Genomic DNA, 14,908 nt, shown 5'->3' with positions numbered 1-14,908 from the left:
TTGTTAGGTCTAACCCATGTATTTTTTTTAAAAAGGATCCAAGTTTATTTATTTATTTTTGAAGCCCGGGAAGCCCATTAGAGCTGACCATTTATAAGAATGATGCACTACCGGAGAGAATTGGAGAGGAAGAGTTGGTTGCGACAACTCTTTTGAAATATAGAGGAGCTACAAAACTTTAATCAAAGCAGTTCTTATCAAACGATCGTTCGAACGGTGTCCGATTTGCTAAAATTCTGACAACACGTTCAAGACTCGTTGACCTTCAATCTAAATTATGGAAATCTATTTTGAAGCTTTGGAGACCCAAGTGTAAGTAGAACTATAGTTGTATTCTAATCTCTTGCAAACTCTTTACTATTTCTTTGTGATTCTTATATACATATATTTGAAAATCTATTTTACTCCAAATTTGTAGGCATTTTGTAGTGTTAGAGCCATTATAAACTTTTATAATAAGATTAATTATTAATAATATTTTTAACATAAATTAATGTGACTATTAATAATAAAATTATTGTTAATTATAGTGGAGTTTTTTATTAGGTCTTATAGATCCCATAATTTTTATCCTTCACTTTGAAGAAACTTTCCCCATTAAAATCGTCTCTATGAGGCGTGATTTCCTATGCTTTTGACAAATTTTCAAGTAAATTTTTGCTAAAATTATTAATTATTATTATTGAATATTTTGCTCAAAGATTTATCCGTTACGTTGATTTCATTTGTTGCCTTATTTTTTTCCTAACAATTTGATGGACTCAATTAAATTTTAAATTAACTATAACAATAAAAATAAAACAGCCATACCCTGTAAACTATAACTTTAAACCTTCAAAATCAATTGATGACGCAATAATAAAACAGCCATTCCATTCAAACTTCAAATTTAAATTAAGGTGAATTCATATAAATTTTAATATAAAAATGTCACTCTAAACCGTAAAATATTAAATGATAGCGTTGTCAGTACAGCGCCCGAATTGTGTGCCAACTTCTGAAAAGTGAAGAATCAATTTCATTCATGATTTAATTAAACTATCTAATATGTATGTAATGCGGAAGGAGAGCATCCCGCGCTCTTCACTCTCGATCTGGGAGAGTTTTCAGCAGTGGGTTTCCGTACATTGGTGCCTCATTAAAACCTAAAATCATTAAAGCTCAGCCTCCCTCCTCTTTCTGATTGCTTCATCTCGCCAGGCGGTGCCTTACGACTCCACGCTCTTCATCTAAATCAAAATTGGCTCTAAAGAATTGGTTGCTGGAGAAGAAGGGCTGCAGATCATAAATTTCGTAATCCTGAGCCTGCACAAACAATAATCCAATCACCCCCCAAATTGAAGTCAAACACAATCCCAGTCCATGCGCACACCACCCCCCTCCCCGATTTTTCTCCAACCAAACAAAGGAAACATATTCAGTTACTTAAAAATAAAAAATACACAGCCACAGAATTCAATTACCTTGCTCTGCAACTCCTCTATTTTCACATCAACATGGGTCAGCCCCGAAGCAGACCCAGACACAATCTCCTCAAAGTGCAATGCATCTTTCACAAGCCCACGAAGAAGATACAGCAGCAGTTCATTGTAATCCTTCTTGAAAGTCATGTACTTTTTGAAGCTCTGCAACCAAAATTCCAAGTCGTCAAAACAAAATTTCTCACTTGACTTTCCCTTACACCTTGCTTTAAGAAATCTATTGGGTTTTAAAGAGCCTCCCCTCCTAGGCTGCATCCCAGGCACGCGCGCACACACACACACACACACAGAGGTGAGTCCCACACCTGGACTTGGGGCCCACCTGTATACGCCCAGATGCATCCTATGGTACGCTGTAGGGAACGCTACAGTTATTCAATTCTACATAACATAAAATGCAAGATTTAACCCAAAAGTGCACAAGGAAATGCTCGTATTGCTCTGTTCATACATTTTTCTTTTTATGGGTTTTGCTGATGCATGGATTGTTACGAATATACGAACAAATTCCCGAAACTTGTGAGAAACAAATAGAGAAAGAATAACGCCAAAAAAAAATTTAATCCCACGCACAAGACAATATTTACGTGATTCGGCAATTTGTTCGTATATTCCTAACAACTGGTATCAGAGCCTAGGGTTAGGTTCGAGTGGGAGCAATGGCAGAGGAAGTAGGAAGGGCGTCTGGAATAGAAAAGTTTGATGGCACAGACTTTGGATTCTGGAGGATGCAGATCGAGGATTATCTCTATGGGAAGAAGTTACATCTACCGCTTCTAGGAGAAAAACCTGCTACTATGAAGGATAAGGAATGGACTCTCCTTGACATACAGGTACTGGGAGTTATAAGATTAACTCTGTCCAGGTCTGTTGCACACAACGTCGTGAAGGAGAAAACTACAGCAGATTTGATGAAGGCTCTATCTGGTATGTATGAAAAACTATCAGCAAATAACAAGGTACATCTGATGAAGAAATTATTTAATTTAAAGATGACAGAAAACGCATCTGTAGCACAACATCTGAATGAGTTCAATACTATCACAAATCAATTATCGTCGGTAGAAATTGATTTTGATGATGAGATTCGTGCACTGATCGTTTTGACTTCGTTGCCAAACAGTTGGGAGGCAATGAGGATGGCAGTAAGCAATTCTACTAGAAAGGAAAAACTGAAGTATAATGATATACGGGATTTAATTCTGGCTGAGGAGATTAGCAGAAGAGATGCAGGCGAAACCTCAGGATCCGGTTCTGCCCTAAATCTTGAGACCAGAGGCAGAGGTAATGACCGAAATTCAGATCGGGGTAGATCAAAATCCAGAAACTATAATTGAAACAGAAGTAAGTCCAGACCTGGCCAAAAGGGACAATGCTGGAACTGCGGGAAAACAGGTCACTTTAGGAGACAATCCAAAAGTCTTAAGAAGAAAAGTGAGGATGATTCCGCTAATGCTGTAATAGAAGAGGTACAGGATGCACTACTTCTTGCAGTAGACAGTCCACTTGATGATTAGGTTTTGGACTCGGGAGCTTCATTTCATACTACTTCACACCATGAAATCATACAGAATTATGTAGCAGGAGATTTTGGTAAGGTATATTTGGCTGATGGTACAGCCTTGGATGTTGTGGGTATGGGAAACGTCCGGATGTCACTGCCAAATGGGTCTGTTTGGTTACTAGAGAAGGTACGACATATTCCTGACCTGAGAAGGAATTTGATTTCTGTCGGACAGCTTGATGCTGAAGGGCATGCGATGTTGTTTGCTGGTGGCACTTGGAAGGTTACAAAGGGAGCCAAAGTATTGGCTCGTGGAAAGAAATCTGGTACTTTATACATGACGTCAAGTCCAAGAGATACAATTGCAGTTGCTGAAGCAAATACTGATACAAGCTTATGGCACCGCAGACTTGGTCACATGAGTGAGAAGGGGATGAAGATGCTACTGTCAAGAGGAAAACTGCCGGAATTGAAGTCTGTTGATTTTGAATTGTGTGAAAGCTGCATCTTAGGAAAGCAGAAAAGGGTGAGTTTCTTGAAAAGTGGCAGAACACCGAAGGCTGAAAAATTGAAGTTAGTGCACACAGATTTATGGGGTCCTTCTCCTGTTGCATCCCTTGGGGGTTCAAGGTACTACGTTACTTTCATTGATGACTCAACCAGAAAGGTATGGGTTTATTTTCTAAGAAATAAATATGATGTATTTGAAACTTTTAAGAAGTGAAAGGCTATGGTTGAGACTGAGACAGGTTTGAAAGTAAAGTGTTTGAGGTCGGACAACGGAGGAGAGTACATAGATGGAGGTTTCAGAGAGTATTGTGCTGCACATGGAATCAAAATGGAAAAGACCATTCCTGGGACACCACAGCAGAATGGTGTGGCTGAGCGCATGAACAGAACTCTCAACGAGCGTGCCAGGAGTATGAGGCTACATGCTGGATTACCAAAAAATTTTTGGGCTGATGCTGTTAGTACTGCAGCTTATCTGATAAACCGAGGACCTTCAGTTCCCATGGAGTTTAGACTTCCTGAAGAGGTTTGGAGCGATAAAGAGGTAAATTTTTCTTACTTAAAAGTTTTTGGTTGTGTTTCTTATGTTTATGTTGATTCTGATGCTCGTAATAAACTTGATGCAAAGTCCAAAATATGCTATTTCATTGACTATGGTGATGAGAAATTTGGCTATCGATTTTGGGATGAACAAAACAGGAAAATCATCAAAAGTAGAAATGTGATATTTAACGAACAGGTTATGTACAAGGACAGGTCAACTGTAGTGTCAGATGTCACAGCGATAGATCAGAAAAATTCTGAGTTTATTAACTTAGATGAGTTGACTGAAAATACTGTCCAAGAAAAGGGTGAAGATAATAGGGAGAATGTAGAATCGCAGGAAATTCAAATTACACCTGTAGCTGCGGTCCGTAGATCTTCCAGGGCCACTAGACCTCCACAGGGTTATTCACCTGCTTTAAATTATCTTCTGCTAACTGATGGTGGTGAGCCAGAGTGTTATGATGAAGCCTTGCAGGACAAGAGTTCAAGCAAGTGGGAGTTAGCCATGAAGGATGAAATGGACTCCTTGTTAGGGAATCAGACATGGGAACTAACTAAATTGCCAGTAGGGAAGAAGGCTCTGCACAACAAGTGGGTATACAGAATAAAGAACGAACATGATGGTAGCAAGCGCTACAAAGCCAGATTAGTTGTCAAAGGGTTTCAGCAAAAGGAAGGCATTTGACTTTACAGAAATATTTTCTCCAGTTGTGAAGATATCAACAATTAGACTGGTACTGGGAATGGTGGCTGCAGAAAATCTACATCTTGAGCAATTAGATGTGAAAACAGCATTTCTTCACGGTGACTTGGAGAAAGACATCTACATGATTCAGCCAGAAGGGTTCATTGTCCAGGGACAAGAGAATTTAGTCTGCAAACTGAAAAAGAGCTTGTATGGTCTAAAACAAGCTCCAAGACAGTGGTATAAAAAGTTTGATAGCTTTATGCATAAAATTGAGTTCAAGAGATGTGAAGCTGATCACTGTTGTTATGTTAAGTTCTTTGACAATTCTTATATCATTTTACTGCTATATGTAGATGATATGCTTATTGCAGGGTCTAGCATTGAGAAGATTAATAATCTGAAGAAGCAATTGTCAGAACAGTTTGCAATGAAGAATTTGGAAGCTGCAAAGCAAATCCTTGGAATGAGAATTATTAGAGACAAGGCTACTGGTACATTGAAGCTTTCACAGTCAGAGTATGTGAAGAAAATTCTCAGCAGATTCAACATGAATGAATCTAAACCAGTGAGCACACCCTTGGGGAGTCATTTCAAACTAAGCAAGGAACAGTCACCGAAGACAGAAGAAGAAAGGGACCATATGAGCAAGGTGCCCTATGCCTCAGCTATTGGCAGCTTGATGTATGCTATGGTGTGTACAAGGCCAGACATTGCACATGCAGTGGGAGTCGTGAGCAGATTCATGAGTAGGCCAGGAAAGCAGCATTGGGAGGCAGTAAAGTGGATTCTGAGATATTTGAGGAGTTCATCAGATACATGTCTTTGCTTCACTGGTGCAAGTTTGAAACTGCAGGGTTATGTAGACGCTGATTTTGCTGGTGATAATGATAGTAGAAAGAGTACTACTGGATTTGTATTTACTTTGGGTGGTACAGCTATATCTTGGGCTTCTAATTTGCAAAAGATTGTTACTTTATCTACTACAGAAGCTGAGTATGTTGTAGCAACTGAAGCTGGAAAGGAGATGATTTGGCTACATGATTTCTTAGAGGAACTGGGTAAGAAGCAGAAGATGGGCATTCTACACAGTGACAGTCAGAGTGCAATTTTTCTTGCCAAAAATTCGGCTTTTCATTCAAAGTCGAAACACATACAAACAAAATACCACTTTATCCGTTACCTTATTGAAGATAAGCTGGTAATACTTGAAAAGATATGTGGATCTAAGAACCCAGCAAACATGTTGACTAAGGGTGTTACTATTGAGAAACTGAAGCTGTGTGCAGCTTCAGTTGGTCTTCTAGCTTAAGGAGAGGAGGTTGAGTTGCAAGGATGAGGGATTGTTTTTCAGGAGGATTGCAATTGATATTGGTGATTGAACTAGTCTCCAAGTGGGAGATTTGTTGGGCTTTTGTGGAACCTAGTTGTGTCTTAATTTGGATGACAACCCGACCTCTGTTTAATTAGAGATTTCTATCCTAAGGCTTAGTCTATGGAGCGAAGGCTTAGGCCGTGAGCCGTACTCGTGGGGGTCCGGGGGCAACGGCCCCGGGGAAAATTTTTGGAGCCCATTCGGAACGGAACCCTAGGCGCAACATATAAAAAGGGTGCTTTTGGGTGATTAGGGTTTGAGTGGTTGTATTCTTGAGAGAGAGTGAGAGCGAGAGAATTGTATCGCCGCACTCTCTGTGCTTTCTTCCTGATAATATTGAAATCCCTGCAACTCCGTGGACGTAGGCAAAATTGCCGAACCACGTAAATACTATCTTGTGCGTGTGATTGAATTTTTCTTTGGCGTTATTCTTTCTCTATTTGTTTCTCACAGGTTTCGGGAATTTGTTCATATATTCCTAACATGGATGAGCTCAAGGGAATCCATATTTTACATTTCTACAAATCGAAGCTGTAAAATTGAATTTGTTGCCTTTGAATTTTAACAATGAATGACAAGTTCAAAAAGAGGTTAAGTTAAATGTAAAAACTAAATATTGGTGCTCTGACAGGACACATTGCTTTAAGCAAAGTACATTCAGAAGAACATGCATAGAAGAGGAGAGACAAAACTTGAAAGGATTACTGAATAGAAAAATGAAGCAGTAGAGCAATTTGGTACCTTTTGCAGAGCTTTTTGCACACCAAACTTTTGTGTTGAAATAAATGAATCAAGTAAGACGCGAATTGCCATGTCCACATCTTCTTGTGTGACATGCTGCCTGAGGTGCATTTTTGCATGTGCTTCAGACATCCTTATCATTGATTCTATGTGCCTCACTGCAATAGGAACTCCTTGCCCATGCTACATGTAAACAGTAAAAAATGAAGATTTTCCTTCATTAGGTGATCAGCAGCATAAACAATAGCACCTGACTCAATGTCAACAAGAACAACAAGAACCTACCGAAGATTCTCTCCGCAATTCAGCATATACATGAGTCAGCTTATTCAGATCAGCATCATGTAACCTTGGAAATACATTCAGTTTTGCGTAAGTAACGTACTTCTTTAGCAAATCTTGAGGAAGTATCTGGAAAAAAAAGGAAGCGATGGGTGGGGGGGAATGAAAACTACAATTAATCACGAGATGAAGCTCAAATCTAAGCAACTGAGGAGAGAATGTAAAAGAAAAAGTGTGAAACCTCAGGATCAATGAGTCTGGCAGAGGCCTGAATATCTTCTTGAGATTCACTGAAAGACTTTTCATCTATGTTAGCACCCTTGGGCTGTGACTTAAAATGACTATCAACTACAAATTTTGCAAGCATCTCGTCTGTGACAGGGTCAACCACATCCTGCATTTGGTTGATTTCAATTTTAAAGCAATCCACACTTGAGAAAAAAACAAAAATAATGGAATCTGTAAAATGACAACCTTAACAACGCAGAGTATGTCAAAACGAGAAATAATTGGATCCGTCAATTCAACATTCTGCGAAAAGGTCTTCGAGGAATCATACCTGAAAACATGAACTCTGATCAGATTTATAGCTAGAAGCAAAATTGGATGAGTATACTATGCAAAGAAAGCCACAAAGGGCCTAAACCATAAGATTGGTGGATTAGCATAGCACACCTAGCTCACCTAATACACCAGCTCAACAAAAAAAATTGCATGCTTCATGGATACAGTGGATATACAGGGGGACAGCTGACTTGAAAGTGCTTACCATCAGATGGGCCAAGTATTTTGTCTTCAACATAAATTTATACAAGAGAAAATAATAGGTATTTAATGGCCTGTTGGTTTACCAGGTAGGCTTTTGATCGCTTGTGTTAGCCTCAAGTGCCTAGAGCAATCTATGCTAGATATACATACAGCTCCTTAATCTGTTTCCACTTTTAATATGTCTAACCACTTGCTTACCTTCCTCCAATTGGATTTGCAGCAGCAATTACAGAACAGCGAGCCTGGAGAGAGGTTACTATCCCAGCCTTTGATATGCTAATACTTTGCTGCTCCATTGCTTCATGGATACTCACCCTGGTCATCAGTATATATTTTCAGTGCTCAAATGAGATACATTTTTTCTGAGAAGTGGTTCAAACTACATAATTAATAAGCCTAATAAATACATGCCCATTTCCTTACCTGTCTTGATCATTCATCTTGTCAAACTCATCTATAAGACAGATTCCCTTATCAGCTAAGACAAGAGCCCCTCCCTCAAGGGTCCACTCTCGTGTTACTGGGTCCTTGTGCACAGCTGCTGTGAGCCCAACAGCAGAGGCTCCTTTTCCAGTAGTATAAACAGCTCGTTGCCCAGTCTTCTCAACATACCTTGAAAATAAATTCTTAAAAATCAAACTAGTTATCATAATAAACCTAGAAGAGACGGTTCGAAATTATGAAGGTAGACCTTACTTGAGAAACTGCGATTTAGCAGTGCCTGGGTCACCTAAAAGAAGTACATTTATGTCCCCTCGAAGCCGGTGTTTCCCTTTGATATTTTTTTCTTGGCCCCCAAACATTGCAAGAGCAATTGCAGTTTTAATGTCTTCATGCCCATAAATTGACGGGGCAATGGACTTGATAATCTGAAACAGACACAATTTTTTTAATATAAGCAGAGTTCCTGATAATTTAATGAGATAATTGACAAAATGACTATTCCAGGTAACAAACCCTTTCTCCAATCCTAGGGTCTTTAGACAGCTTTTCAATTTCTTCTTTGTCTTCCTGGGTAAGTTTGTAAGCAGAAAATAGATCTTGTTTCTTTGTAACATAGTTTGCTTCAATCACAGTGGCAAAAACAGGAAATCCATTCTTCGTATTCAGAGATAAGTCAAAATTATTTGTGTAAATGCCGGTGACCTCCTGAAATATTTCCCATGGAAAATAGAAATAAAATCAGACAATGATCACTGAGTCACTGACTCACTAAAGCAAAGAGCGAAAATATGCAAATTCAAGAAGAGACATACAATTTCTTCACCAGGGCGAGCACAATCGATCAGATCATTCAATAATATGACTTCCTTATACCTTGGAAGTCGACCTGCGGGCACAATACCAGGACTCTCTTGGAGTGTGATTTTTTGATAATTCCTGTATATTGTCTGCAACAAAAACAGGTTGAGACAACTATGCATTTTTCACTAAGGCCTCATTAGTTCAGTAAGAAAAATGTAGGATAAATTGATAGATGAGAAACTTCACCTGCTCAATATTGACTGTAAAAGGTCCTTTCGATTGGCATTCTGGACAAGAACCAACCTTAACTTCTGAGTATGAATTCTGAAAGAATGGCCCCAGAATCATCCCACATTTATTGCAATCATACTTCACCTGCTGCAACTGGGGGAAAACCCCAGAACGTCGGGTGACAACTCCCCCAATACGAATCATGGTGTTCAAATGGACTTGCCTGAGAAGCAAAAGACGCAGATAGAAGTTCTCAATATCGACAAAAAATAGAAGGAGCTGCCAACAAGGTTTGTATGACGCTACCTTATGTTGCGTATCTGATCATAAACTGGCAAATTGGTAATGCGAACGTAGATTTTTTGATGGATATTTTTATAGTTGGGATGCAAGTCAAAGACAAAACTCTTAGCAACTTCTTCCATGACCTCAAGGACAGACTGAGGTGCATCAGCCAGCCAAATGGCAATATTCGGATGAATATAGATAAATTGTTTATAATCAATCTCCAAGCTACACTTGTTAGCTGCAGATGCAGCATAGAAAGAATTTAGATGCAGACAAAAGAATGTAATCAATGTATCCAGAGCAACTGCAGTGGATTATGTAGCTTACGCTAAAACCAACATGCAAATTACAAACATACAGTGTTTGCTTTTATAAGTTCAAAAGCTAAAAATATAATGTTTAAATGAATATTTTTTAAGGTAGTAAAGAGGTTTTTTTACCCGATACCATCTCATTTATCAGCTGCACGTATTCAGGACTACCATGGTCGTCCTTGGGGTTCACGTATGATCTCAAGAAATCTTTAAATTTCTTGGCTATGAAGCGACGCACTTCATCTCTTGTAACCCACTCCCTTAAAGTTCCTTGGACACGGTACATCTCAAATTCACCTTCATCATTGTCTTCGTCCTACATTGAAAATTCCATAGGTTAAAATAGTTGATCAGTGACATTATTGTTATCTCACATGATAGAGAAAAAATGTTTTGAGAATGCTAGAAGATTAAGGCTAAAGAGAACTTGAAACCTCGTAACCCTCATCATCAGTCTGATCTGTCATGGGCACGTCCTCCCTTGAATGTCGTTGTGATCTTCCTGGTGAGCTCTGCATTGCATCAATATCGTCATAGCTTCTTGGCATAGCTGGAGTCCTAAAATCAGCTCTAGACCTTTTTGACGGCCTGTAGTTGTCATCATCTGTGTCTGCAACCAAATTCTCAAAGCTTCGTGTCATAATGCTTCTAACTATTAGTCAGCAACTACATGCCAGTAATTTATGAAAAAATGTCAATGAAATTAGCCAAAGCATAGGTAACTAGTGCACTCTTGAAAGATGTAATGCATTTGGATGCAATTGCATGCTGTAGAAGTCAAACTTTTAAATGGTATGAAGCAATCAGCACCAAAAGTCAGAGGCTTTATTTTACACCACTGATGCAGGCAAACATACACATATCTATTAATTGTTAAGAATAGGTGAGAAACTCAATTTTACATGAAAGTAAAAATTGTAATAAATTTTAGTTTCAGTCGGAAAACAACGGCACAATTCACTTCCAGTGTGAAAACTATTTACCACTATGAACTGTTAAGACAGTGGGGAAGTTAATAATTCATATTGCACAGAAGCCAGCTAAATTCTATGCTACCCACTTTAAATGGCATCGTACTAATCATAAATGGTAGAGCTATTGCATCAGTGCCCCCTGCGTGAAATGCAAGTTTTGCATATGCATTTACCAACTGCATATGTAGGTTTGTGACCAAAGTGAAACCAATGCCCAAAAAAGGAGAGGCATTAGGCAGTGGAAACAGAAGACCTTAAACCAAACCCACATATTTGAGTGGACCTTGGACGCATGGACATGGACATGGATATAGGATAGATGAAACAGAGTGGGCTCATTAATATGGAAACACCCATGAAGAGGCCGTATACATACAGCCAGTACAAGATGCAAAGAGGAAAAAATCATGAACTCCGTGTAGCGCTTGATGTACTAAAAGCAGAATGAACAAAATAAGGTTATAACTTCCTTTAGATTAAGAAACAAATAGTCACACCTCGGTTAGGATAGCCTTGCAACCGAAAAAAAATAGAAGGGAAAGAAAAGAAAAATAAGAAAACAAGCAATTGATCAGAACAAACAGAACTACTTTCATGTTAAAACAAGAAACTTATATCGAAAGTTTTCCTTTTTGACCGGCGAACCAAATAATAAGCACGTTTGATTCCTATTTGTCAAAAGTCTTAATTAGCAATAGCTTTTATCAGATCACCGACTAGAAGCCCCCCCCCGCCGCGGGGGGGGGGGGGGGGGGCGCAACACTAGAGTAGGAAGTGAGATCAGTCGAACCTTGATCACGCAGAAGATGAGGAAGTTTGCGCTGAGTAGTGCGAGCGTCTCTGGCATCGAGCTCAATTTCAGCAGCCCTTCGATCGGCCATGATCTGATCCAGATCCCTCTCGTCTTCAAGCGACTCGTCCAGGCCCACGGACTCGTACTGGTCGTGCTCCTCCATTCTCCGATAATCGCTGCAAGGGAAGTGTTTTCATTCGGGAAAGATGAAAATAAGAAGGTCGTAAATGGTGAAAAGAACCGCTCCATTGGGGCGGGTGGGAGAGGACGGGGAGGAAGAGTAAGTACTCCATGAAATTGTCGAGGAAGAGGTCCTCTCCATCTTCATCCTCGGGAGCGTCTCCGTCGTCGGGCTCGTCTGTTACGACGTGGGGATCAACGGCGGCTTCGTCGTCGTCCTCGTCTGAGAAGTTCTCGGAGGTGCGGCTGGTGTTTGGAGGGAGTTGATCTGTGTTGAAGCCAGCAGAGGTGGGAGATTCGGGTGTCGTCGGCAGATTTCCGGACGAATTCACATTGTCGGAGTCCGCCATTGTTTGATTTGAGATATGAAATCCAATGCCAAGTGGCTCTGTTCTCGGCGATAATAACCCCTTCATTATCTTTAGGGCAAACCCACGTTCCGAGTCTGCGTTTGGCGGGAAACTTTGGCGCCATTTTGGCCCCTACGTGGCGGCCCACAATCATGACACGTAAGTTGACCCTTAAACAAATGACCCAGGCCACTGCAGTAGTTTTTTCATGATTTATCTTTATTTAAAAATAATATATTAAATAATATTCTGTTCAGAAAAATATTTTCACTCACCCAATCACGTAATCTTACTCTTTGATCTAACAAGATTTATATAAATCTCGCTGGACCAAAATTTACCACGTGTCAAAACCAGTTTTTTTTCTAAGCAAATCTCGTTAGATGAAGTAGCGAGATTTGTTTGCAACGCGTCAACATTCAATTGGACTACCATTGAAATCTCGTTTTTTGGTTTAAATTTCGTTAGATCAAGCGGCGAGATTTACTGTGCATTCAATTTTTTTTATTAATAATCCAAAGTATGTCATTTTCAAAAATCTTTTTTAACTACAATTTGTAACATGAATTGTTTCAAATTTTTGAATTCTCTTTATATATTTATTTATTATAATAATAATAAATTAAATTTTGTTAGATGAATAAGAATCATTTATTAATTTAAATTTTCACATAGAATACATTAAAATTTTTAATTTCATTAAAAAATAATTTTTATCATAAATTAATACAACAAACATATGTTATAAATGTTTGCTAATAACAATATTACTTTTAATTAAAAATAATTATTATTGAAATTATTAACTAAAAATCTTAATAATTCTAATTTAAATTATATTTAAAATTAATAATAACAATTATTTAAATACAATCAAATGCCACTTATAATTTTGAGGACTTCTCCAATCTAATACTTATTATCAACACTTATTAAATTCAAGATCTCATAAGGAATTTCAAGTCACTTATTTATTTGTCTTGATTATAGTAGATCATACAATTTGTGCATGTAGAATTCGTGGTACTTACTTTGTTTCGCCAGTATGAATTTCATGCAAGCATTACTTAGAAAGACGTGTGGTAGCACCATCCTTGCGGCTTCAATGTCTACTTTCCTAACTATCATTTCCCCCCTTCTTCTTCTTCTTCTTCTTATTCTTTCTTCTGAAGACATAATTATTTAATTAATGGCTAAAGAGTACTAATGGTGATCATTTGTAATAACCCAAAAAAAAAAAAAAGGAAAAAAGGCTATAGAAGATTAATAGAGTGATTACCAAAAAAATAAAATAAAAATTTAATTAATTAATTAATCGGAAAAAGAAAAAAAAATAATTAAAATTTATTTTTATTTTTAGTAATAAAATATATTATTATTAATATTAATTAAATATATTATTATTATTATATTCTATTGAAACAAGAAGCTTCAGGAAATTCAAATTTTATTCTTTTCTTTTGGTTTCTTTGTTTCTTCTTTCTTCTTCTTCTTCCTGCGCGTGCAGGTCCTCTCTCTCTCCTCTCATTATCTTTTCCTCTCTCCTCGATTTCGTGGCGGATTTTCACCCGATCAAAAATCGGAAGATACCGTTGGACTCCATTCTCCGCTGCCGTCAATTCTACCGGAACGGATAGGTGGTAGGAGCGGCGTAGACGTATCTTCTGGGGTAAGTCAATTTCCTCTTTTTCTTTAATTTCTTGCAATATATAAACTCAATCGACGAATGGACACCACCACAAAAATTTATGGATGATTTTCTACAAGTATAGCGGGATAGAATTCTCGTGGGGTCGTCGTGGGCAAAATCCCAAATTTGAGGTACGAGGGTTATTAAGGAGCTTATTTTTAATTAATTATGATTAATTTAAAAATACTAAAATGTTGAGCATTTGGAGTTGAAGTAGGATGTCTGGAATTTAGGGCTCGAATGAGCGCCGTGGGTGTAATTTTGGGACCCGCAGGTAAAATTCAGAAAATTAAGTGGGAATGTCAAATATTGGTTTAAATGTTAATTTTGGGTATATGGAGCTTAGGGAAGATTAGTTGAGTATTGTTTTGGGGGAAATAAGTTAATTAATCTGGGAAAAAATTACAAATTGAAGGAGTTGAATTTCGGGCGCCAAGGGCGTAGGAATTGGGGTGTTAACGAAACTCTCAATAAGCCTGGTAAGGGAAATAAATTATAACAGTGTTTTCAGAATTACTATTTGAATTAATACGTGAAAATGAGCATATGATATTTTGTCTGAAAATTATTATAATATAAATATCAGATAAATTGTATGACATTTGAGTATTTTAAATTGTGTTATTTTGGAATGTGAAATTAATATTTTATAAATAATAGATGAAAATTGTGCGGCATACGATGTATGTTGAAAAATGTGAAATATAATGATTTGTATTTTTTGAGAAAATAGTGAATGAGAACGATTGATGTGATATTTATACGTGAGTAGAAATTGTTTGCATGAAAAATGAGTTTGTACAAATTACTGATATGAGTATTTTGAAAAATGTAAAAATACGTGAAATATGATATATATTATTATGAGATAATGAAAGTGCACAGAAAATGATGAGAATATTTATAATGAACTGAATTGAGATATACTAGAAATACGATTGATGATATGCC

At 37.8% G+C, this 14,908-nt stretch overlaps 1 protein-coding gene across 1 annotated transcript; it reads right to left on the bottom strand.

The window, feature by feature from the left end:
- Positions 1-888: 888 nt before the first annotated feature.
- On the bottom strand, positions 889-12,307 carry LOC131145025 (DNA replication licensing factor MCM2). Its single transcript, XM_058094052.1, has 17 exons — positions 12,026-12,307; positions 11,735-11,913; positions 10,405-10,580; positions 10,097-10,286; positions 9,675-9,894; positions 9,384-9,591; positions 9,149-9,283; positions 8,850-9,041; positions 8,589-8,761; positions 8,316-8,504; positions 8,091-8,207; positions 7,599-7,683; positions 7,366-7,518; positions 7,128-7,253; positions 6,843-7,025; positions 1,464-1,625; positions 889-1,305 (listed from the first exon to the last, which is right to left on the bottom strand). Exons 1-17 carry the CDS (start codon positions 12,265-12,267, stop codon positions 1,189-1,191), a joined length of 2,847 nt encoding a protein of 948 aa, XP_057950035.1. The 5' UTR covers positions 12,268-12,307; the 3' UTR covers positions 889-1,188.
- Positions 12,308-14,908: the final 2,601 nt, after the last annotated feature.

Source organism: Malania oleifera, chromosome 12, assembly GCF_029873635.1.
Source record: "Malania oleifera isolate guangnan ecotype guangnan chromosome 12, ASM2987363v1, whole genome shotgun sequence".
Taxonomy (NCBI): Eukaryota; Viridiplantae; Streptophyta; class Magnoliopsida; order Santalales; family Ximeniaceae; genus Malania; species Malania oleifera.
The sequence above is the reverse complement of the archived record's forward strand: the minus strand, read 5'-3'. Positions and strand labels throughout refer to the sequence as shown.

Coding starts and splice junctions, on each gene's coding strand:
- LOC131145025 (XM_058094052.1), bottom strand. CDS start 12,267: ATGGCGGACTCCGACAATGTGAATTCGTCCGGAAATCTGCCGACGACA. Junction 9,284..9,383: donor TTACAGTCAATATTGAGCAG/GTGAAGTTTCTC, acceptor TTTTTGTTGCAG/ACAATATACAGGAATTATCA. Junction 7,684..8,090: donor GCAAATCCAATTGGAGGAAG/GTAAGCAAGTGG, acceptor TCATGTTTTCAG/GTATGATTCCTCGAAGACCT.